At 35.0% G+C, this 25,321-nt stretch overlaps 4 protein-coding genes across 4 annotated transcripts; 1 reads left to right on the top strand and 3 right to left on the bottom strand.

The window, feature by feature from the left end:
- Nucleotides 1-188: 188 nt before the first annotated feature.
- Nucleotides 189-2,143, bottom strand: LOC144849741 (Golgi-associated plant pathogenesis-related protein 1-like). Its single transcript, XM_078706768.1, has 4 exons — nucleotides 1,999-2,143; nucleotides 733-954; nucleotides 540-617; nucleotides 189-378 (listed from the first exon to the last, which is right to left on the bottom strand). The coding sequence occupies exons 1-4, from the start codon at nucleotides 2,021-2,023 to the stop codon at nucleotides 218-220; spliced, it is 486 nt and encodes a 161-aa protein (XP_078562894.1). The 5' UTR covers nucleotides 2,024-2,143; the 3' UTR covers nucleotides 189-217.
- A 3,410-nt stretch (nucleotides 2,144-5,553) lies between these two features.
- LOC144850064 (high affinity cGMP-specific 3',5'-cyclic phosphodiesterase 9A-like) lies at nucleotides 5,554-14,440 on the bottom strand. Its single transcript, XM_078707251.1, has 16 exons — nucleotides 14,329-14,440; nucleotides 13,964-14,034; nucleotides 13,723-13,800; nucleotides 12,674-12,717; nucleotides 11,238-11,292; nucleotides 10,769-10,839; nucleotides 10,429-10,510; nucleotides 10,113-10,176; nucleotides 9,821-9,895; nucleotides 9,388-9,474; nucleotides 9,045-9,232; nucleotides 8,612-8,768; nucleotides 8,071-8,187; nucleotides 7,580-7,684; nucleotides 7,050-7,178; nucleotides 5,554-6,638 (listed from the first exon to the last, which is right to left on the bottom strand). The coding sequence occupies exons 1-16, from the start codon at nucleotides 14,395-14,397 to the stop codon at nucleotides 6,525-6,527; spliced, it is 1,506 nt and encodes a 501-aa protein (XP_078563377.1). The 5' UTR covers nucleotides 14,398-14,440; the 3' UTR covers nucleotides 5,554-6,524.
- A 1,225-nt stretch (nucleotides 14,441-15,665) lies between these two features.
- LOC144849509 (uncharacterized) lies at nucleotides 15,666-18,330 on the top strand. The gene is made up of 7 exons (XM_078706437.1): nucleotides 15,666-15,789; nucleotides 16,001-16,172; nucleotides 16,536-16,707; nucleotides 17,123-17,187; nucleotides 17,550-17,628; nucleotides 17,742-17,863; nucleotides 18,152-18,330. Exons 1-7 carry the CDS (start codon nucleotides 15,731-15,733, stop codon nucleotides 18,263-18,265), a joined length of 783 nt encoding a protein of 260 aa, XP_078562563.1. The 5' UTR covers nucleotides 15,666-15,730; the 3' UTR covers nucleotides 18,266-18,330.
- Nucleotides 18,331-18,337: 7 nt separating this feature from the next.
- LOC144849508 (3-oxoacyl-[acyl-carrier-protein] synthase, mitochondrial-like) lies at nucleotides 18,338-23,324 on the bottom strand. Its single transcript, XM_078706436.1, has 12 exons — nucleotides 23,194-23,324; nucleotides 22,796-22,912; nucleotides 22,572-22,636; nucleotides 22,291-22,398; nucleotides 21,951-22,022; nucleotides 21,713-21,799; nucleotides 21,154-21,305; nucleotides 20,498-20,612; nucleotides 20,273-20,339; nucleotides 20,003-20,140; nucleotides 19,536-19,684; nucleotides 18,338-19,370 (listed from the first exon to the last, which is right to left on the bottom strand). Exons 1-12 carry the CDS (start codon nucleotides 23,288-23,290, stop codon nucleotides 19,206-19,208), a joined length of 1,332 nt encoding a protein of 443 aa, XP_078562562.1. The 5' UTR covers nucleotides 23,291-23,324; the 3' UTR covers nucleotides 18,338-19,205.
- Nucleotides 23,325-25,321: the final 1,997 nt, after the last annotated feature.

Here is a 25,321-nt window from a genome sequence, read left to right as displayed (position 1 = left end):
CTGTTACCTAATTCTTCTTTTGGAATTTACATTATAAACATTTTGCTCCAACATTTTAATAATAAAATGGCGTAACTACTAAAATTCAATTAAAACAGCCTCAGCGTTTTATAACAGCAATAATGTCATCATTATTATTATTTCAAAACTTTTTTTAGTTAAGGAAGTTTTTCTAAAAATACATTAAAAAAATGTGGTTTCGATTCATAGCGCATATCTAACTTTTTGCCCGGAAAACGTTTTCCTTAAATCGACCTATGACATTGCCCGGCGGGTCATAGTTGAACACGGCGTAAACCTCGTTAGGTTTTTTGGGATTGATTGCCATGCCAACGCCAAGTCGCACACTATCTTTCCAGACGACTTGTGTGAAGTGACCTATAAAAATACACATTTGCACATTGTTAATTGTTGTCACAGATAATAAAAATAGACCAATGTTTCTATCGGAAGAACCAAAACGTATACTATTATTGCAGTACGGTATAGTGACGCAGCCGCGTACTCGCGAGCGCATGCGTAGTCCGAACTTAGCCTACCTGTGCCTTGGGTAAAATCGCCTCTGTTGAAATCGTACTTGCTTATTTCATTGTAGAAACTTGCAACCGCCTGTTCACCTAAAAAGACATTTACCAAATTTTAGTTTGCAATCTAATTTCGAAAGTTGAATACTAGGCCTACCACATGTTATGACACGTAATATCATTACGTCATACATATATCACAACTTACCATTTAGATTGTCGAGACCTGCTGAGTTAAAAAACCAATATATGTTTTCTCCATATTTGTTGGACGATCTGTGTTTTTGTTGGCCCGCCTTTGCGCATCGTTCAGCCCACTTTTGTGCATAGCTGTTAAGCTTAGATGAAATCTGAAGCGGGCCAGACCCGTGTCGTGCGCGGTAGTTGTTGTGTGCATCTAACGCCTGCCGCCGAAACTGGTCTCTTTGACCTAAAAAGAAATGAAGGTGTCGCTAGGTAAATGTAAGGCATATAAGAATTTTACTCGAGCTTGAACCATCTCATTAACTGTCCTTAGTGTGGGATTATAATGCACTTATTGCGTTCCATATGTCTACTCAATCAACATTGCAAATTTACATTCCTACGTACAGTTTGGCCTACTTGAATGAATTAGTGCGCATAGATCTTGTTATATAGAATATAGAAGCAAATGTCTTTGGAACACTTCTATTCAAGGGCACCCCTTTAAAGGGACACTCATTTTCTCGTAAAACCATGGAGGTATAATGAATAATTCAACTGTTTTTGTCTCATACAATTTAATTTGGTTTCTTTTTGACCCCATCGCGTATAAATATGGCTGATTTTGTAACAGTTTGTATTTTGCCGAAGGGATGGAGTTATCTCCAAATAAGGAAGAAGATAACTGTGAAACTTTAAACCCAGACAGAAACCAGCGCGCCAAAAGCATCGCTTAATTCAATTCTAATTGCCTGCTTCATATAAAAACTTTCTTGATTAATTACAAGTTTGTGTTGCTTGTCCCTAAATGTGAATAATAAGTTAGGTATGCTACATCTGTACGATATAAAAGTAGACCTATACAATGAATAATTTTACTTAATTTACAAATTAAACCAATTTTACATCTTAAATTACGAAGGTCATTTGGTGTAACGTGAGTAAAATGATACAAAACAGATTTTTATACAGACACTCTGTACCTCTGTACGGACTGGCGCTTCTAAAGCATTGATTCTATTCTATGTTTTACGAATAAATACAACTATATTTAATATAAATTGAAATTAGCACGCATACAGTGGTATTTATTATAGGCCTACTGTAGGCCATGAAGCAGATGTTGGGGTGAGTTGACAGGTGTAATTTAAAATCCAATGTATTATGAACCTAGTAGTCTAGTAGACATAACAACGTGGTAACTGGTGGCCTGGTGTAAACAGTAATAAGCAATATCTAGGCTTAACATTATATCAATAATTAGAAAGTAGTAAACAAGAATATACTATACCTCTTCCAGAGTAACACTGTCCCATTGCATTAAGTTTTTAAGCACTGCTAAGTTGTAAACACTTGATCACGTCTTGGCATAGGTACTTATAAAACAACGCGACGATTGGTATGTCACCTTGCTCGCGGAAGTGGGTAGACTATGGAACGCCAATTAGTAGGATTGTTCACATCAAAATTGTGGTGTGCCGTAGGCGTGCGTATGATGTCTGTATTTTCTTTAATATGTGCTTATTATAACGTCAGTTAAACCAGGGAGTGGTACTCTCTGATTCAACCACAAAGATGGAGAGATATAAGTTATCGTACGAAGCGTAAAAAAACCTGGAATGGATGAATGACGTATAGCCACATTACGCCTGTAGTCGGTTTACGAATTCAAGCACGAAAAACAGTACATTACAATTTGTTTTATGTACCCAAAAATCCGGGCGATTTCCGCTAAACGGCACGAAATCACCGAAAAACAGCTATTTTTTGAAAGTTTTTTCAATGTAACTTTGTTATTAATTGACCGATTTTTATGGCTGTTTCGACATTGTAATGCCTAATTAAGTACCTACAATGTCATGTTTTTTTTAATTTAAAAAAACTTAAAACGTCGTCGGCATTGATTTTTAAAGTTAGACGATTTGAAAATTGCCCTGTGTTAAAGAATAGGCTTGTTTTGCAAATTTGTTGAGATCTTTACAAAAACGTTCATAACGTTTGACCTAGTTATCCAATGATATTGGCTGTTCCACCATGCAAAAGCTAATCAATCAAGCTTTCTAATGACCTAAAGTAAAATTTGATTGGTTCAGATACTTCGTCGGCACAGCCCCTTTTTTGAAGCAGTGTTTTAGTTTGTCAGTGACCGGCTAGTGTTAAAGGATAGGCGAACATTTTCGAAGTCGACAAAGCTTTCCTTAACAGTCAGAACGTAACGTTAAAACTAAAATTACAGTTGCTGTTCCAAAAACTTAATTTTTTCACGAAAGTTAAGAGTTATTATCCCTTATTTGTAATATGTAAATATATTTAAGATTAGGGTACAGGATTTTTTACATAAATAGTTTTAAAACACTTGGTTTATTTGAAAACCACCAGCGTGGTTTTGCCGTATTGGCGGACTCGTCCATTTTACTAATAGGACAAGGATTGTAGCACATATAAAACGTTGAATTTGACCTATGTGGTTTCCATTTCTGTTTTCTAATGTAAAATTAATATTATATTATTAGTATCTCTATGTAATATATTATATATTCATATTGTACTAGTTAGCATCTACATACTGTTATACTGCACTTTGTTTTGATGATTTTTCAACACAGGGAGTTGGTATACCCTTAGTTCTACTAAAATTATTATTACTTTTATTTGTTTGTGCAATATTTGAAAATTGCTATAAAAATAGAAATAATTTAAATATAATATATTTAACAGATTAAGTGTACGCACTATGCCTATGGACCAGATTACCTATTGGGCGTAGTTCAGTATGACACATCTGATGTTCTATTATTACCTTCTGTATCAGCCTCCGCCCTTTTGGGATTTTTTTCTATACAATACTTATTGTTAATGTACCATAGTTATTTTAAGGGGAATAGTCTCCTAGTAAATAGTTCTTAACACTCTAACATTGTTCTTTTGTACCTATTGTATTGCTTTGTTTTCTTGTATTAAAAACTTGTGTTAACTGTCTGAAAGTTACCTCCTAGCAAAGTGGGACGACCCAACATGGTTCATTAACCACCACTGTATTAGGGAGCAGATTGAGATCAACTGATAAGAACCCAACGCACTAAAATTAAATAGGCCAAAAAAACAAAACAAATTGTAATGTTTTATAGTACGATGTTAAAGTGGAGCTACACTCAGACTTTCTCAGCTTATATTATGTTTAAGTATGTTTAATTGAAAGTGATTACATACAAAAAACAGGGAAGATATGGCAATATTTTCCAAAAACTAATTTCTAAAAAATCGGTCAGAAAATAGTGTTTTTTACTACATTACACTTTTTCAGTAACTTAGGGGTTATTCGTTTACAATACGTCGCAAAACGCGTTACACTTAGCGACTGACGCGTTTTAGTCGCCGGTGAACGCGTTGCAAGGTGAAATGTCTCCCCTTTAGTAAATTATGTGTTGGGAAAATGGCGAATCAATTTTATACCAGGGAGTTGTAAAATAATTTTTACAACTCCCTGTTTATACACACAATTAATACGATTTGTTTAGGCCCAAGTAATATTTCCGATAAAAATTTCAGCATAATTTACATGTAACATCATGATTTGCACTGTACAACAACAGCATAATAATCTTAATCAAATTGCTTATTAATTTTAAGCTAGGCCTAGCTAAATCGTCTGCTCAGCCTAGTTAGCTAGGCTTGAATTCATGTCTAGGTAAGACTGTAGTCATGGGTTCGAAAATGCTTGGTCGTTTCGTCCCATTTATCGTTCCTGGGTTTTCTCGCACATTAAGAATTGTGAAACACAAAATTCTCTACAAAACAAGACTGGTATTGCTCAGAATAGTAAAGAATAGTAACGGATGTGGAAGCTTATGTCTGACTGAAAAGCAACTATTCAGGCACCCTATCATGGCCCATGGGTAGGCCGAGATTGGGTGCCAGAACAAACTTCACTGCTGTAGTGTAAGGCTATCAGGCAGCCAGCTAGAGGCCAAGCAGCATCGTTACATACCTAGACTCTAGTAGGTCTAGGCCTAGCTTTATTGAATATATAGCCACGTCTTTCTCAAATCTCGTTAAATTTGACATTTTAGTAATAATCTCATAATCACTTATTACACTGTGAAACATGATAGGGTCACATCCAGAATGTTTTAATATACTTTTCGCCCGTCAAAAATAACATCGCGACAATAACAGATTGCCAGCTGCAGTGTGAAAAATGTCGTGAGAAATGTCACGTGATCATACTCCCTAGCAAAGTAAAAAACCCAATTGGACCCAACGGGGGAAAGTGTCTATTTACGCGAAATTGCGCAATGTATACGCAATAACAATACCAGAAATAAAAAGATCTGGAAAAATTACATATAAAAACATTTTACTTTTTTTTTTTAGTGAAGAAATTAATTTTTTAGGAATATTCAAATATACCCCCCTTTTGCATGTAAAAGAATAGGAAATTACAAGGTATCCCCCCAAAACGCAAAAAGGCGTGATTTTCAAGAAAATCATACTCATTGAAAAACTTTTCAAAAAAATATGAAGTATGAGGGATGATATTTTTAAAGAATAGTTGAAATGTATGAAAAATAGCAATTTTCTGGGTGGAGCTCCACTTTTTAACAATGTTATTATTTCCTTCAAACGTGAGTAACCTTTGTCTTAAAGACCTTAGCAGTTGTCAGGAACTCTGTCAGACACATTAACCCTACATGAAGACAGTACCCACGCAATAAACTGTGAACGAAACCGCACAAATCGGTAACAATATAGTACAATTCTCCGTCAGTTTTAATATCAACATTCTTTTTTTGTATAAACAATTTTTAGTAAATTATTATTCTTCCACTTAAAATAAAACAGTTCTTTTATTGTTTCTATTTTTAAGCTTGTTGTTGTTTAATTATCAACACGATTCCAACATCTTTCCTCTGTGAAATACAGATGCTCAATCATTCTTTCAAACGCGAAAATAAGGTTACTTTAAATGGGCGAATACACATTAATATTTACATACTGTAAGTACAATAAAACTGAAATAATACAAGTTATAATAATTTGATTTTAAGCACATCTGTACTGTTTTACCTAAGAATTTACAAATAAAGTGCAGACCGCCGGGATAAAAACAATATTAATTCTACGAAACTTTCTACATCGGCGTACTGTGATGGTCCACTAGGCGAATTTTTTAGCGCGAAAATCGAAAGCGTCAGCTTATACGCATGCGTATTTATGTTTTCATCTTCCAAATCCCTCTCTGCGCATGCGTATAAGCTGACGTTTTCGATTCGCGCGAACAAATTCACAATATGGAAAATGCTGTATGCGTGATTACTTTTCGTAGAGACCTACATGAGAATTCTGAACAGCACAATCGTAAAATAATACATTACAATCGAAGACGAAAATAAAAACGAAATTGATAATAACGATATTAAATGACAGAACGACGGACCACGAAAATATTTAACAGTATAAAATAAAAGGATGAAATGTTTTAACAGCAGGCCTACGCTGTCCGAATATTGAATATATTGAATATATTGAATATCAGGTAATTCGTCGCAATTTCTAGTTACACATTCTTATCGATGAAGATAAAAAGAACATCTTTTTTTGCTTAATAGGCCTACCGTAATGTTTCCCGACAAAATATAATTTCAAATTGTACTTGTAATTGTGTTCAAGAGTGTACTGTATTTACAATCGCAACTTTACTTGGTGCAGTCGATCAGGCAAGACCATGTCAGAGTTCACCGTCTCTTGTTGACGAGGGTCATCCAATCAGGGGATCAGTAGCTGTGTCATATAAAAAACAAACAAATGGGCGGGTAATTAAGCCTTCTGCTCCATTGATTTCTTCCGATCGTCTGCCTGCTTGATGTCTTCATACCGATAGAGGGCATCGTTCAGTGTCTCTACCATGGTTTCTTCAATTTGTGGAAATAACTGAAACGTATACAAACATTAAAGTTTTATTTTAAGTTTAAAAAAATCAAGCAATCTTATAGAGAACATCTACGACAAAGAGTACGTTTAAAACAATCAAGCAATCTTATAGAGAACATCTACGACAAAGAGTACGTTTAAAACAATCAAGCAATCTTATAGAGAACATCTACGACAAAGAGTACGTGCGTGTTTGACAATGATGATGGCAAGGAAAGGAAAGTCTTTAAACAGTGATTGGGTTCACGTTTGACAATCCTGGCTTTTTGTTTCTTTTTGTATTTGTATGTATTCTGTTGAATTGTAATGAGCCGATATTAAATAAATCTAAAAATCAAATCAAATGATGATGATGATTATGATAGTGATGATAATGATCTAGATATATATGCCTACAGTTTTCTGTAATACCTTTGCAACCGATTGGAACATCGGAATTAGTATGTACTTAATGAATCCAATCTGAGTGGCCGATTTCGTTACTTTGTCTCTGTCCATAAACGGTAACACGGGAAGGCCTTCCATTTTCTCCCGGTCGCTCTAAAAATACAAAGAAATTGGAAATGATTTAGGTACATACTATTTCATTCATTTCTCTTTATTGCGGACTTTATATCCATATCATTAAACAGTACATACAAAAGTTACTCCAAGTCTGACAAAGGTTTACATTTAGGCTGACTTACCTAACAATTGAAGCTCATGCCATTGTTTCTGTAGTTTCGATACTTAATAATAACATACCGTAATTAGCAGTAATGTCTCAAGCAGCGCCCCGTATTTTAAGTGTCTCTTACCTGCATAAAAATTAAAATACTCGCCGTGGTGTCCTGTGTTTAAGTGGCGCCCGTGTTTAAGTGGCGCCCCGTGTTTAAGTGGCGCCCCGTATTTAAGTTGCGCCCCGTGTTTAAGTGGCGCCCCGTATTTTAAGTGTGGCTTACCTGCATAAAATACTCGGTGAGTAGGCAGTCAACCCATGGCTCTGATACCTCCATCGGTCGCACTTCGTTCGAGATATCACAACATTTGATCAACACCATCTTCAACTGTGGGTTAAATAAAATAATGCTTTTAATGTGGAAACGATGTTGATCACAATATGACAATGATGATGATTATAACGATGAAGATGACGGTGATGATGATGAATGATGATGATGATGATCAACCATCAATAAGTGATCAAATGTTGGTAAATAGACCTAAATAAGTTAGTAAATTTTGAACGAGTCGAAAGTGGGAGTTCGTCTCTAAGAGAGAGGGTGCAACAACAGAAAAAGTGCGTCCCATATATCTTAGTACACTTGGAACGAATAGCAATGATTTATTAGGGGAAGGCGACGGGATGAAATATATCGAGGAACAAGTTGGGTGAAGAAAAAAAAACAAAACAAAAAAGACACATCAGATAGGAGAGAAGGTGGCTGCTAACCGATTTCAGATGATCTTCGTTGTTAAAGTCAAAGCCTTGCTCAATCTGCCTCTTAAACTCGTTCATCACGTCAGCATGGTTACCCATATCAGTCGCTAGGATCAGTGTTATCATTTCCTGCATTTTAATAGAATATTAAAAAGAAAATTAATTTTAGAAATAAATTGAAGGTCATAGTATCAAATGACATTATTAATAATTTATTAAAACGACGATATTTTTCTGGTTCGTTCATTTGTAAACATTGTAAAGCTCTGTCTGCACTATCAAGCTTTATGTGACAAAAAAGGTTGATGTGCTCAAATATGGACATGATGATGTCATACCACTACCATATTTGGGTATATCACTACCATATTTGGGCACATCACACTTTTTTTGTCAAACTAGTTTGATAGTGTAGACAGAGCCTTAGTGAAACTTTCCGCCTTTGTGTGTCTTTTGACGATAGATAGTGAATACAGTATAGCACGAACCAAAGCACAAACATCATATAGGCCTAGTCCAACTAGTAAACTTATTAGAGAAACGGCCGCCGTACCTGTCGGATACGTCTGAACCGTTCGGGTTCCACGTTTGCCAGTATATTGTACTCTGGGTTGCCCAGTATCCTAAAGGCCACAGAACAATGGTGATTTTCTAGCGGTGAAATATCGTTGTATCGGACAGCTAGCTCCGTGCGAGCATTGATTTGGTAACTGAAATTAGGAGAACCGTGTGAAATCAATGTTTTAGTTGTTTTTATAAAAAATGATTATCAACTACAAAACAGACAATATATATGTTTTTATTTATCAATGTATGCAGGTATACAACATACTAAATGTCAACTGTTATAAATTCATTTGCAAAATGTATTGATATAAAAGGCAAAACTATATCTTTTTTTATCCAGGCCTATATATTTCTTTTCTAAAATGGTCAACAAGATATGAAATTTTGCTACACAAAAATAACTAATTGGTAAAACTTACGAATTACTGTAACCGGGATGGTCAAGATCGTGACAGACTGCCGATATCATGAGTATTCCCACATCCTCAAGACTCAGAATGTTCTTGAGTTCACACAGATGTACCATACCGTACATCATTTGCGTCACACAGAAACAATGTCGGAAATTGTGGAACGGGTTGTTTCGGTAATTTTCTTGTATGCACAGCTGTAACAAGATAGATGTATTGTATATAACGCGTTGTACGTCACGCGTGCGGCAGTTGACGCGTTCGCGTTGAATCTACGACAAGGCGCGCTTACATTAACATAGTATACCATCATATAATGTTTGAAACTGTCTTACATAAGCTAAGGACTTACCAGCCATCTTTTCAGTGTTATAGGATTCATGTTAAATTCAGCTATCAGACCAAGTTCGTGGAACATATGCTCCATCAAACATAACATCTACGTAAAAACAATCACATTTTTTATTCACACAAAATTGAAGCAGTAGAGAGGGTACAAAATTCATATTTGTATTTTTTTTTTTTTTTTTTTTTTTTAACATTTCTTTCTTTATTCATCCAAAAAATTCAAAACAAATACATAAATATAACATTGTAATATATAAAATAGTTATTTAGTTATTTGCATTCTCAAATCCTTTTTAAAAAGAAGAAAATAACTATAAATATATATGTATATAAATAGCACTATAACATAATAGAAATATACGGTAATAGAAACAAGGAATGGAAAGTGGAAACTTATCATTTTGAAAGTGTTACAATTAAGTAATAAGTTCACTTACTTCGTTTGGTTCCCAGTGCCAGATGTCGAATGTAGGATTTCGTAAGTAACAAATTGTTTCTTCTGATAACGTGTACTAAGAAGTAACATAATGAGCCATGTGAATACGGTATCAGAACTCACTTTATATTCAAACTCACTTTGTATCAGACCTCACCAAAACCCATACAGAAATGACACAAGTTATGCTAGTTATGATGTGACTAGTTTTTTAATATCATGCCTATACTATTTATATTACCTATATTATTTATTTTTATATTTATATAATAGTCTATATTATGACGTGTTACCTTGTGATATTTTGGGACATCTCTTCTAGCAGCGATCATGACACTCCTCATATCAAAGGTTTCACTGTCAACACAATAGTACATAATGATATAATCACGCAACATTGTTGTATGGTTTCTAGATAATTAAAAGCTTGCTCATAGCACTTCAAATAATCAGTCCATACGTAACATGATAATTACCTAGGCTACACAATGCGTAGGCCTAGAACATGTTCATGTCTACTGTTATCGTTGAACAACGTTACCCGGCAATTGGCGACTAAATTTAACACAATCATATAATTATGTTCAGCCTAGCAATATATGTACTTACTCTTTACTGTTCTTCATTCCTTCTTTTATTCTCGATATTTCCAGCTTGCATTTTTCAATTTCTGTGGCCTTCATACCTTCAACTATAACACAACCAAAGGTGGTTTTAAAAATAGTTTAACGACGATAACGACGATAGATAAATATAAAGTTTTCCTAGAACTTCATTGTCTTCGTCGATAAAAATGATATCCATCGTCGTTAGTTATCACACTAGTGTAAACAGGCCTTAAGACTATCACTTTGAAGAAATGTCGTGAGATATAAAAATAGTAATAATAATTTATCTTTTTTATTAGGCCTACATTATTTCTCAATATAAATATGATAATATTACTTACATTCCATTCTTTTTTCTATAGCGTTCAATCTGTCATGTACTTCTTTCTTTAGATCGTAAACTCCAAATGCCCTACACAATATAACGCATCATGTACTTTGGTTTCAAAACTTTAAAAACCCTGACTAATAGGCTTATATCTTTTATCTTTCAAATTAAACGTGCTTTAAAATTCATAACCAATGTTATATCAACAACATATACACGCGCTATATCTATCAAAGCAGCAACAATACGTGCTCGCGCTATATCTATTGCAGCAACAAACGCGCTCTGCCTACCATCAGCAAGAAAAACACGCGCTCTTTCTAACGTTGAAGTAGAAATAAATACACGCGCTGCCAGTGCAGCAACAAATACACGCGCTACCCGTGCAGCAACAAATACACGCGCTAACAGTCTAGCAACAAATACACGCGCTACCAGTGCAGCAAAAAATAAACGCGCTACCAGTCTAGCAACAAACTTACTTTGTGAATTGTTCAGCTACTTGCGACAACACAGACTGAAACAGCACGTCATCTCCTAAAAGGTTAATTTCAATTTAAAAATAAATAGGAAAAGAGACTTGATACCCAATACCATGAGGATTTCATTTAATCTTTAATACATTACTGTTATTTTAAAAGTAATAGAGTAATATAAAGTTAACGTTTTTTTAGGTTGTTATGCGGATTCTCCATTTTTTAATTCAACACATTCAGAACATTTTAATTATCTAAAGAGGCGTTTTTGCTTTGACTAAATTAAGCAAAAATTACAATCTGGATCGTAGCCAATATTACCTAATATAGATTTCGGGAAAATTAAAAAGACAAAAATAGAGAGGGTTTGTCGATCTTAACTAATTTAAAAAAAGCTATTATGCAATCTACCTTTTATAACGCCTAATAAAAGGTAAAAGACACACAGCAAAAACCTTGTCAATATCTAATAATCAACGCATTTCACTTTGACTAAATTAAAACGATAAGCAATTTTGCAATTTCACCTCAGCGGATTCCTTCTTCCAATTAAAATGATTAGTAGGTAAAATCCACGATTATCAACACTTATACGCGCGCTTTTCTTCATTTTAGAAAAAGGTGAATTTTACAGTACACAACATGTAATTAACTCATCGATAGAATTAAATCCAACGAAGTTAACTTAAAATTGAAAATATAAGGCCTACAAAATTGTATCAAATTGGTAGTAACCTTTAGTTTAAGCGCCTTGAAAATTACAAACAAGGTAAATAGTTAAGAGCGTCTCATGAATAATGTGTCTATACTGGGAATTTTATATCATATATATATATATATTACTCATAAATTGACCTACGGGAAATAGAAAAAAAAGTCTTAAGAAGACCGAACTGGACTTTCTTAAAAATTGCAAAAGGTTCGAAGTGTTTTCAAATTATTGATAGTATTAGGATATAATAATTATGCGATACAAACGATAATGCGATAATTTAATCATATATACTATACTGTGACGCAACGACTTAGAAACAACGCAAGTGAGTTGTCCAATCTCGTCGTGATTGGTCAAATTACTTACGGCGCGCTTAAAATACGTTCTTGCACTGCGTCCAATTTGGAACCGAACGGATATATAACATCTTTGTAATCAACGTTTAGATCTTCAAAGCATTTAGAGTTAAGTGTTCTGTTATTGTAGACCGTTTTACGAGACACTAATTAGCAATGCTATTTTTAGCTATAGGCAAATATGCATACATTATAGTTCTAGTTGAAGATAATTATATCACATAGATTTTCTTTTAAAAATGGTCGAAAAAAACCATTCTAAATAACGTGAGTGAGGAAGACTTTGACATCGCGAATAATACAGCTGCGCTTTACACTAAAGTGTTTACATTTCTTCAACTAGCCTTATAAATAAAGAAGAGAAATCTTACCATGCGTAGAATCCAACGAAGACTCCACTACCTTATATGGCGTGCTAAAATGAAAATGATAATCAATATATAAATGATAATGTTATTAATATTGACTCGAAATTGGTGGAAGATTGTTTTCTTTACATCGCTTTATTTTGTTTCTGGGTTCCTTTTGATGTTAGTTTTGATGGACCATCCCGGGAATCAAACTCCCACTATGCTTAGAAGGTGTTCACGCAACGCAAGGACGTACGCGCAAACCAAGTGATTTGACCAATCACAAGCAACACTTATAATGATCCGTCACACACGATTTTTAAAAACTAGTTGCTGTGACTTCGTCCTTGCTTTTCGTCTAAAGCTTATACTGCTCAAACACTAAACATTAGAACCTTATAAATAGAACACTGTAATGTAATGTAATGAAATGTAACATTATGTAATGGAATGATTATTGATAGTAAGTGGGGTTTTAAATTTTTTTTTTTAAATGTAATATTATGTGTATCATTGATTGTTTTAAATAACTAGGCCTACGTCAGACAAGGATACACAGACAGACACCCGCAAACAAATTAGATATTATCAGGGAATATTATTAAGCTCATCTTCCGCAATAATATATTAATAATTAACTAAGTGCAAACACTGCACTGTACGAATGCAGTGTCATTGTAACACGTGCGTTTTGCGTGAAAGGCCGATATAAATGAAAAATAGAAAAACCAAAGAGATATTGTAATTCTAGAGGGAGACCGGAAAACATGTGTCGTTCTTTAAGCTTCATTCCCACTCTTCTGACTCAACGCAATGACGTAAGCGCAAAGTAAGTGATTTTACCAATCACAAGCGATGGATTATTCGAACTGTCGCTTGTCATTGGTCAACTCACTTGCGTTGCGCTTACGTGCTTGTGTTGCGTCCTAGTGGGAACCGAGTATTACAAGGCACGATATTAGCAATCAAATTATTGCGACATTTTATCATCGCGACTGTGTGACGTAGGTCGAGAAAGACACGCGCGCACAAAATATGAATTCATAGAAAAATTAGGTAATCTGTCTTACGTATGTGTGTTGCACGGCATCGTAGGAGCAACCGAAATAAGAGCGTTGTTACAGTCGACTAGGTTGATTGGCGTCCATCTAGAATAGAAATAGTACAGTATTATAGATACCAAAAGTGAAAACAACGTTTTCAAGAAGAATTATAGACACTATAATTAAATGTAATATCGTTATAAAGCATCAGCCTCATCATCAATCACCATCATCATTATAAGTAATGATTATGACGAAATCGTCTTACCTGTTTACAGAGATAACAGCTGTCAGTAAATCATATATATCACGTGATGAGCAATGGAGACTGAACCGAATCTATATAACATAAAAAAAACATTGATTAAAAAAAATAATAGGTCCATGGATATGGGACATGGGTTCTGACGCAAAAGCAATTTCGTTTAGTATTTAGTTAATGACAAACACATAGCACAATACAGAGACCAAGGATGTCTTATTTTATAAAATTTGAAGAAAATGAGATACTTTTGAAGAGGACCCTGGGCCTAGGCTTACATCTTAAATGAGTAAGACTGTAAGATCCACATGAAATAAACTGAACTGAACAAGTAAATATTCAACGAAGTAAAAAAAAAAAGATTCACTTACTTTTTGCACATGGCCGTTTGTCTGTATATAAATAGTTTTTGTAAAATCCTTAGACGCTCCAGTACCCATGATAGCAACTAAACGTACAACAACAACACGCGCACGATGCTAAAATGCCGAAACGACTCGACGCGATGTAATATCACAAATTAATGAAATATATCAAAGCTTAAAGACATACTTATCGGTAACCATGGGAACGTACTTACAGTTCTGATTTGTTCGTTAAAGCGTTGCTACGCAACAGTGGTGAAACCTTTTAAAGGTGATAAACTTGTGTAAATAATCAAGGCGTATTATCTGGCTGAGACAATGGCCTAATTAATCAATGTATTCACTGTAATGATACCATTCATTTCCCACAGGCTTCCTTCATTTTAATATTTCAAAAACAATATGTGACATCAAAATAAAGAAAGAAATGATTAATCATGATGATATTGATGATGATGATGATGATAAAAATGATGATAATAATTATTATGATGATGATGGATGATGGTGATCATATTGATTATGATGACGATGATATTGATGATGATGATAAAAATGATGATGATAATAAAAATAATGATGAATGATGATGGATGATGATGATGAATGATGATGATGATGATGAATGATGATGATGATGATGAATGATGATGACGATGATGAACGATGAATGATGACGATGATGAATGATGATGGATGATGATGAATGATGATGATATTAAAAATGTTTCACCTTTATAGAAACATATCCTAACAAGTATTGCAAGACATAAAGATTTCTTGATTTATTACGCATGCGTGGGAGGTACTATCTTTTAATTCTTAGTGCATGTTTTGGTATTAAATCAGCTTGCAATTATTCTTATTTTCAACCTTGGATATTTACACACTGTTGTTGGTAGCTAAGAACAGGCTTTACACATTGCTCATTAAATAAGTCTAATATATTAGGTCTAATATTGTTAATTTTGTTTATCAGAACACAATGAAGATTTTAGATAGCACACGTTAAATATGAGATAACAACATCTTCATTAATAGAATTGAAATTGATTGAAAATCCAAAATGGCGGCTTTTCTCAGGCCAGATGAACTGGAACTTTTTTTTTGTGGATATATAGACCCCATATGACACAAATCAGCTGAGAAACACTGTTTCTAATTTGCTCATTTTTTCTTTCAAAGCGGATATTATGACAATACTCCACGCGCGCTTACTGCATATTGTACGCGAACGCACTTCCGATTCCCATAGCATGATTCGCGCGCTTTTAATTCATTGCCTAGGAACGGGTTGATAATATTAACCTGTGTAACCGCGTTAAAGTACAACATACAGTAGATATACGCAAAACATAGACATAGCCCTAGCTAGGCGGCTATACATCATCAACAATTTAATACAAACATGATGTATACAGCGGCCGAAACGTTGACGAATCAGCCAATGATCAACACACAGATGAGGTAAATTTAAAATAGTTTCATCGTTAAAATATAACAAAAAGGAGACGTGTGGAACCACCTCTTAACTTATAATTATTATAGGCCTAAAAATATTGTATTGTTTAATTATACTGTAATTAGTGGGGTTTTTTGGAGTTGGAGGGGGAAGGGGTGGGGAGAGACTCTGCAAATACTAATGTAGTTTTATTGTCGCATGTTTTCGTATACAAAGGGTTATAGGCCCAGTGAGCATACAATGGCACCTAGGAATGAGTAACTATAAGAGTGACTACACAGTAATGCCACTCAATCCACGTAAAAAGCAACAGCCATCACAGGACCATCATCGGAAGAATAACCCTCATCCAGAGTACGTCTACCACCTGAGAAGGATGTATAATGAGGTAGGTTTACGGCGGGCCACAACTTAGTGGGCTAACTATTTAAGAAAGGTTAACACCCTTGGGGTTTTTCTGGAGGAAAATGCTATAGGCCAACGTACAATATCGGTTAGGCCCACATATTTCCGTATAGTGGTCTTAAAGCACCTGTATCGTTTGTATCAGAATTAAACGGCAATTTACATAGAAAAAACAACTTTTAACATAATTATTAATTCACAAATGAAACTGTGAATGATTGTCAATTAGACGATGAAAACATTTTGACGAAAACGAACGATAACGAGGCGGAAACAATCATGAAGTCAACAACAAGATGACGATTTCTTTATTGATAACTATCACTTTGTGTGGCTCTCTCCTTAGCCTGTATGCAACGTTCGTACATCAGAAGACGACCAACAACGACTATTGAATGCGGACTCTACGTCATTTATAACATCAATGCGTCACCACTACCCAATACTACCTGTCCCTAAGAATCCTGGTACTCGTTGGGGTTGTAACAAAGGAAAGAAGGTTCCTGCTAAAGGCATAGGTAGTAAAACGCTATTATAACTATTATTACGGTTGGTGTGTTGAGAGTGTAGCGACGACGATGACGACGACGGCTGTCAGTCATGATGACGATGAAGATGGTACAGATACAACTAGCTGTTGACGACGACGTAACGAAAATGAAGACGACTGCCGACGACGACGGTAATGGCAATGAAGACGACTGCCGACGACGATAAAGACAATGAAGACGACTGCCGACGACAACGGTACAGACAACGAAGACGACTGCCACCGACGAAGGTAATGACAATGAAGACGACTGCCAACGACGACGATAATGACAATGAAGACGACGGCAAACGACCCGATAATAAAGACGATAATTAATTACAGACCTAGTTATTACTGAAAACAACAGTGTAGATACATATTCATTACTTGTTTTTAATTAGTGCCGACGTCGCCGACGTTTAAACTTATCAAACGAATCGAGAGGATGCTACCAGCTTCCACCGAGGTAAATGTTAAACTTACTGCAGTACATAATATGTATTGCACGGTTGTCAGCTTATAGGTGAAATTTTGAATAGGCCTACATATTTGTGACTTGTCTTGTCATTGTAGTTAGTACATTCACAAGACTACCAATTATACAATGCCAATCAATTACCGATATTATACATGTATGTGTATTATCCAATTTGGGAATTGTTTTCAGGACATCTGAGGCCTCATGAATAATTCATGAGATCAATTATGGCAAAATGCCGTATCCAGCTCCTGTTCTGGGTCTAAATTTAACATACAGTGCCCAACACAAATCCTTTTAATGCAATACGTACCGATAAATATATGTAATGTATTATTTATATTCTTTAGCCTACAACAATAATGAGCACGTCGCATCCGTTTTCATACGTGCCGCGGCGGCGCCGCGTTGTGCCGCCGCTAGGAGAAGGTAAGTTTCACAAGCTTAACTGAATTATGTTTGTATACAAATCAGCAATTATTGTAAAATGTTATTTCTTCATTCAAACACAATCATGCATAAATTAACGAATTGCATTATAGATTTCGCAGTACGGTACGATTGCGCTGTAGAGCACAAAATGCCTGTTGTTGGAAAAAGCGAAGGCACCAAAAGGCCGGCTAGACGAAAACCGGTACCAAGCGCACCGAAAGATACGCTGAAGGTGACTATACAACCACTGATAGGACATAATGAAAAGTAATATCAATAGGCATTAAGCGTGGTTCACACTAGCGGCGCAACGTGCTGTATTGCGTAATCACAAGTGGGAACCGACGACGCAACAATGCTGCAAACATCGTTTGATTTCACGCAGGCGGGGGCAAACACAATTATTAGAAGGGCATTTTCTTACGTTGCGTAGGCTGCGTTACTTTGCGTCGCTAGTGGGAACCAAGCTTAATACATAATTGTTTCTCTAGTATTTATATTTATTATTCTTCATTTAAAGGTGAAAGGGTTTGATGGTGGGGCTAGTAGAGATCCATCATCTGGAAGGCCTTCTCGTAGACCAAGAAGCACCGTTGTACGACGCGTCAAGCTACCTGGTTGGATGACGGCATAACTAACACATTTTTACTCTAAAAGTCTATATTTTATCTATTTATTAAAAAACTACAACCTGTGAAGATTATCATCAATAAAAACAATCTGTACAAAATCGAGTTTTATTATTATTTTATATGATTATAATTTTATGCAAACAGCCCTGGTATGTTAGGGTCCAATTCACAGTCGACAGTTATCAAACTAATTTTATGAAGGAACTGGTCTTTTATTGGTCGAAAGTTTCAATTGGATAGGCCATGGTTATTGTTTTTATACAGTACGCTTTAAGTACATTTATTAATGCTAAAAGAATCATATATATGTTTACAAGTAAATACAAATATATAGCCATACACAAATGAGTTTATGAGTATAAACACCTGATCAATCAGAAAGTAATAGGGCTGGAAAAACACAATAGCAAAAAAATAATAACAACAAAATAGCACCAGGTATTATTTTAGTTAGATACAAATATAATTTAGCAATGCAACGTCATTTCGGCCTATTACCTCATAGGTACTCCATTTATACTCCTGGGTGGGTTGGGGATAGCACATTTTGATGATTGAAAATCATGCCAAATTATTTGTATAATTTATCAATAATAATAATAATAATAATAAGATTTTTATAGCGCACATGCCACTCAAGAGTGCTCAAGGCGCATATTAATATACATCTTCTTAAGAATATTATACCATATTATAAATATAATTAATATATATAAACATCACAGGCACAGAATAAATTCTATCGTCATGCAACATGCAATGCTTTCAAGATGTTTTCTTATTCTTGTCAATGCTATCAGAAGATACACATTCAACATAGAAAATATATACACAATATCACACAGTTACGAACGATGCGACAGGTCATAGTTCATAGATTGTCACCTATCAACAATGTCACTAATTAGGTGTCAAAATAGAATACATACATTTGTGACATCTTCAGACATTCTGAAAGCAGAGTGACGCGTTCGTACCACCGAAGCCAAACGAGTTGGTGATGGCAATCCTATTGGCTGATGACCAACACTGTGCGCTATTGGCTACGTAATTCAGGTCAAACTCAGGGTCAACTTCATCTAAGTTGATTGTCGGAGGAAAAACACCCTAAAATACAAACACAGTTACTTTAATTTAAAACAATATTCACTAGCCAAGAATGGTATAACTTCCTGCTCCAATGTATTTCATTTATTAATGAAAGGTGTTGATTTCTTCTAACAATTTAATTAATAAATCATATTATTTTAGATGTTTGAGAATGAGACTTACTTTCTGGCAGGCCAGCACAGAGAAGGCAGCTTCTATAGCCCCTGCTGCCCCTAGTAAGTGACCTGTGGCACCCTTTGTAGACGAAATAGCAAGGGTATAAGCATGGTCACCAAACACACCCTTAGTAGCACGGTTCTCTACTGCATCACCTAGTAAATGAAATATATGTACACACAATAATAATTAGATATGTTATGGTAGAAAGGGCAAGGAATTCTTTTTGTTCATAGGTGGGTTGAAGCAGAGTTCTTCCACCTAAAACCTGAAAATACAAGTACAATACTTTATACTACAATTTGTAGGCCCTGACACAGCTGTTGGCAAGAACAACACTAGAACACATCTATTCCTTAAATTGCAGCTATATAAAGGTATACATCTCATCCAAAATACTAAAGGGATTACGAATGCTTATTGTTGTTTCTTTTCCAAGTAAACTTTTGATGGAATAGTGCTGTTAACCTTACCTAATGGAGTGGAGGTTGCGTGGGCATTCACATAGCCAATTTGTTGAGGTTCAATGCGAGAGTCACGCAATGCTGCCCTCATACATCGGATCGCACCTGATCCATCTTCACTTGGAGCTGTGATGTGACTTGCATCCCCTAAAAACAATATTACTGAAGTAATGACTACATTACTGAAGTAATAACTACATTACTGAAGTAATAACTACATTACTGAAGTAATAACTACATTACTGAAGCAATAACTACATTAGGTATTGACAAACTTACCAGAGAGCCCATAACCTAATATCTCTGCCATTATCTTTCCCCCACGTCTCTCTGCATGATTATATTCCTAAACAAAACATTGCAAAAGTTATTTAGAATTTGATTAATTATACTGCGGTGGATGCTGAAAATTATTTTGAAACTCAAAATCAAGAAAATCATGATATTAACATTAATAACCCTATATATACCCTTTACCTCTAATATAAATAATTCTTACATTACCTCTAGCACTAATACAGCAGCGCCCTCTGCCATTACAAATCCGTCCCTGTCCTGGTTGAAAGGTCTTGATGCTTTTGTGGGGATATCATTGAAATTTGTACTTAAAGCTCGAGCTCTAAATAGCAAACAGAACAATAAAAATCTTCAATATGTTTCCATTTATCACTCAAGTACAGGAACAAAATACTCGCTTTTAGATATAAAAGAAAATTCCTTCATGTCAAAAATATTCTACTGCAGTTACTGCAGTACCTATATTCTATTGCAATAACATATGCTTAGTTTCAATGTAGAAGTTTATGAGGCGGTCAATACAATACACAGTGTGTATATTACAGAAAATAAAATACTGCATAACAGGTTTAATGACTAAACAAAATGTTCATAATAGACTCCTTTGTTTTCTAGTGTACCCTTTTTCTATTATGTATTCGTCTTTTACCAATATTCTATCAGTACCTGATGATGACCTATGGTCAAAGTACAATAAATATTTTATTTTGAGGCAGAAACAAGAACTTTGTCCGTTATATTTTTTTACATGATCCTGCCTATGCAGCACCTATTTCCTGATACCTTTCCTGATATTTACTAAACAAAATGTAGTTACTGCAGTAACTGCAGTAGAATAGTTTTGATCTCTTAAATTAACAAACCTCCCAAAACCAGCCATACTCATTGGAGAGATGCATGCCTCTGTACCCCCCGTCACCATGACATCAGCATCACCATTGCGTATAAACCTCATGGCATCACCTATAGAATGAGCTCCTGTTGTACATGCTGTTGAGACAGAATGGTTTGGCCCCTAAGGTACAAACAACATACAGTTTACCTTTATTTAAACTTTAATCGTAAGTGTCTAAAATATTTTCTTTCACTGGTCCACAAGTACAGACATCCATTGTGTAGTACGTCAATTTGTGTACAGTAGAACTCCTCCTATGGGGCACTCCTATTCAGGGGACACTTTACCGTGAAACAAAGGAGGGGCAATATACGTTTTAACACTAAGATAACACTAAGATTATTATAACCCATATTGAGAGAATACCCCTATTAAGGGGACACTTTACTATGAAATGATGGAGGGGCAATATATGTTTTAACACTAAGATAACACTAAGATTATCATAATCATATTCAGAAAACACTCCTATTAAAGGGACACTATTTTGGGTTTTAGTACATTTGAAATATAAACAAATTACTTGCCTTTAAATTATATTTGATGCTAACATTACCAGCTGCCATATTTACTAGGATCTTTGGCACTAAGAATGGACTAATTTTCTTGTAACCCTAAAAAGCAAAAAATATAAAATATTATTCATTTATTTAGTATATAACATGAATGCAAAGATGATATGACAATTAAAACTAATTGTACTGAAGAGGTAAGCTAGTAAAAAGGAAATACATTTTTTTAAATAATTGTTATTACTGTACTTACCCTTGCTTCTAGAGACTTGCCAGATGCTATGATCTCATCCATACCAACCATGCCCATACCAATGGCAACACCCTATAATGAACAGATAAAATAATTTAAGATTGAGTCAGACAATTTGAAGATAAAACGCAATACTAATTATTATTGTTACCAGAACACCAAAGTCACAATGTACAGTGGCATATCCAGCATATTGAAATCAGTGTAAATTCGCTGAACTTAATCTGAAATTTCTTTTCCTTTATTTTTGTGCTTCACAAAAAACCCAGTCACACTATTTTACACTCTGATCTGGCATACAATGTTTCCAGAACCTAGGAACTATAGCCTCTGTACTTACCGTGTACTCACTCTGTTCTGGTGTAGAAGGTTTCCAGCCTGCCTGCTCCAGTGCTTCATCTGCAGCTGCTAATGCAAATATTGTTGCATTGCTCATTGAGCCTCGTTCCTGTAAATAACACAAAGTCTAGATTTAGGTCACCTTTTTTCAAGTTTACACAGTTCGGCCTTTAAAGTTTTTTTATAGTTTCTAAACCTATTCCCATCTCCCATGAAGTTTAAAACAAAAGAATTGTTTTATTTACATTACTGTATTTAAAAAATAAAAAGTAATTCACATACCCTTTTTGACAAATAATTATCAACATTAAACTCTCCTTTGTTTTCACCAACTGGTACATATCCAGCTGAAAAAAAACAAAAAACACATTTACTTAATAAAATGTCAAGAGGGTGACCTGGCCAGCGTGAGCTCTTAGCAAGACAAACAAAACAGAATTATAAAGTTAAAATAAAGATATACTTATTATTATTATATATACAGTTAAAAATGAATTTGTACGTACCAACTTGACTTGGATTGCCTTCAAAACCATCACCTATTAGATTACTTATTCCACAATCACCAGCAATAAGTCTCGACCAAACATGCTCAGTCCCAACACCAAGTGGGCAAACAATCCCTGTGTAGAAAATTACAAGATTGAACAAAATAAAATATTAATCTGTAATATCGAAAAGGTAATATCAATTTATTAGTACGACCTACACATAACGCCACTAGCTAACAGTGGTACGAACTGACAGTGGTACGAACTGACCACAAGTAAGTATTGCTCTTAGGTAATTCGAATCTAAACGCAGAGATTCTACAACAGCAAACCACGTTTGACATATTTCAGGCAGGCCTAGATTTAACTAAGTGTAAACGTAGTCAAAATAGCTAAATAGGCTTATTAATTACCAATTCCTGTTACTACCACTCTTCTTCTTATATCACTTGAATAATATTTTCTTTGAACTAAGTTTTTAAACACCAAAACCGAACTTTTTCGAAGCATGGTAAACTTTGAGGTATATTCAGAGCGTCATTCTGGCGACTGGAGCATCCTCTACTTCTCTACGGAGCGCCATTTATGCCTTTATTAACTTCAATAATAGAAATTGTACTACGGTAACTGCTCAAGTGGACCCAATTTAGCACCAGGGTAGCACAGTGATATAAAATAGAAATAAAGTCACTAAATTTTAATATCTTTTCGTATGTTAATACACTGTGCTCAAGTGGACCCAATTTGGCGCCAGTGGAGCACAGTGATATAAAATAGAAATAAAGTCATTTAAGTTTCAATATCTTTTCGTATGTTAATACACTGTGCTCAAGTGGACCTAATTTGAAGTCACTTAAGTTTAAATATCTTTTCGTATGTTAAGACACTGTGCTCAAGTGGACACAATTTGGTACCAGTGGAGCACAGTGATGTAAACTAGAAATAAGTTACTGAATGTTAATATCTTTTCGTATGTTAAACTGTGCTCCAGTGGACCCAATTAAGTTTCAATATATTTTCGTATGTTAATACACTGTGCTCCAGTGGATCCAATTTGGCACCAGTGGTGGAGCACAGCGAAATAGTCACATACAAAAAGAATTTAATTCGTCACTTTGACCAATTTTAGGTGATCATTTTTATAATTTTACTGATATTTAATTTTTAAAAAACATGCACGTATGTTGAATATTACTGCAAAATATTGATTTATGCAATCCTGTGACCTGATATGATGCTTATGGTGCTGATTGGTGCCTATTATGTGTCATAGAATATATGCGCTATACTCTACAGTGTACTGTATATCTATATACAGTGTAACATAGGTGAAATTACGGGACCCACATCATGTTTGAATTTTGAAAAATACTTCTGAAAATACTTCAAAAATATTTCAAACTTCCAGGTATATATGTTAAATATCGGTACTCTATAAAAATTAGTTTCAAGCCATATCAGTTATTTTAATAACTTGCGTTTGTCTAAGATAAATACTTATTTAGTGTCCCCGGAGAGTGCACCTATTCATGGAAATATGAAATTAAATATTAAGTCTCCAGTACTAGTCCACCATGGTTGGGGCAGAGCTAATAATGAAAATAGAGCCAAGAATTGCACTTATACTTATAACTATACATAATCACCTATTATAATTATGATAATGTTAAAATTTCAACTATCCAGATGCGACTTCAAAATTTTAGGTGGGGTTTTCTACTTTAAAACTCGACTTCGTATAAGGCCTACCCGGCGGCGGAATTAGTCTAAGCTTCGAAATTGGTCTAAAAATCGGCATCTTTGCCAATGTTCCATATTTGATCTTATTTTACTCTCCATTATCTCCATACAAGAACCATCGAAGACAAACTATCTGTTTAAAACATGTTTATTCTGGGGAAGGTGCGGCCATACACAGCAACTACCATCAAAGTTTATTCATAACATTTTACAATAGAATATCTTGCATGAATCGGACATTTTCGCTACCAATGTAGCAACATTGATTAACAAAATCAAAATTTAACAGTGTGGCGTGTTGACCGCGAATGACTAACAATACCATCTTTCCCACTACACCTGCACAACCATTGCATAACAACGCACGGCATACCAAACCGTTTCGTACACCTGCGATAAAAATATAAATTCAATTTCTTTTAAAATTGAGGGCGGCAAACCTAAAATTTACGAGATCGAATACGGGGTTAAAAAAAAATTAAATAAAAAAAAAGATGTTAAATGTGCTCTCCCTGCCTCAGCACTAAGGCCCTGCCACAGCCTTTTGGGGTCGTTTCCAGCACATCACCAGATGCATTGATGTTGTCGCCTCATGATGTGTGGTGGAAAGGGGGACGTATAATTCTGTGAACCCCAAACACAGTGGCCGCATGCCTTTAACTCTATTCCACCGACCAGCGTGGGAATCGAACCCACGACATACGTGTTGTAAACACGACGCTCAGGCGACTGAGCTAACTGATCATTTTGGTTTTAAGAAGGTTAATATGATAGTTATGACGTACTGATGAATTACGTAAT

This window comes from Antedon bifida, chromosome 8 (assembly GCF_963402885.1).
Source record: "Antedon bifida chromosome 8, ecAntBifi1.1, whole genome shotgun sequence".
Taxonomy (NCBI): Eukaryota; Metazoa; Echinodermata; class Crinoidea; order Comatulida; family Antedonidae; genus Antedon; species Antedon bifida.
Note: the sequence above shows the minus strand (reverse complement) of the source record. Positions and strands in the feature narration are given on the sequence as shown.

Bases quoted from the DNA above. Each gene is read 5' to 3' on its own strand.
- LOC144849741 (XM_078706768.1), bottom strand. From the start codon at position 2,023: ATGGGACAGTGTTACTCTGGAAGAG. The intron at 618-732 runs GTAAGTTGTGAT...ATGTCTTTTTAG, and splicing joins AGGTCTCGACAATCTAAATG to GTGAACAGGCGGTTGCAAGT. The intron at 379-539 runs GTAGGCTAAGTT...GTATTTTTATAG, and splicing joins CGATTTTACCCAAGGCACAG to GTCACTTCACACAAGTCGTC.
- LOC144850064 (XM_078707251.1), bottom strand. From the start codon at position 14,397: ATGGGTACTGGAGCGTCTAAGGATTTTACAAAAACTATTTATATACAG. The intron at 13,801-13,963 runs GTAAGACGATTT...TTTCTATTCTAG, and splicing joins GCTGTTATCTCTGTAAACAG to ATGGACGCCAATCAACCTAG. The intron at 9,896-10,112 runs GTAACACGTCAT...GTTACTTCTTAG, and splicing joins ATGTCCCAAAATATCACAAG to TACACGTTATCAGAAGAAAC.
- LOC144849509 (XM_078706437.1), top strand. From the start codon at position 15,731: ATGATGTATACAGCGGCCGAAACGTTGACGAATCAGCCAATGATCAAC. The intron at 15,790-16,000 runs GTAAATTTAAAA...TCGTATACAAAG, and splicing joins ATGATCAACACACAGATGAG to GGTTATAGGCCCAGTGAGCA. The intron at 16,173-16,535 runs GTAGGTTTACGG...CTCTCTCCTTAG, and splicing joins TGAGAAGGATGTATAATGAG to CCTGTATGCAACGTTCGTAC.
- LOC144849508 (XM_078706436.1), bottom strand. From the start codon at position 23,290: ATGCTTCGAAAAAGTTCGGTTTTGGTGTTTAAAAACTTAGTTCAAAGA. The intron at 22,399-22,571 runs GTATGTGAATTA...TGTTATTTACAG, and splicing joins ATAATTATTTGTCAAAAAGG to GAACGAGGCTCAATGAGCAA. The intron at 19,371-19,535 runs GTAAGTCTCATT...TTTGTATTTTAG, and splicing joins CTGTGCTGGCCTGCCAGAAA to GGTGTTTTTCCTCCGACAAT.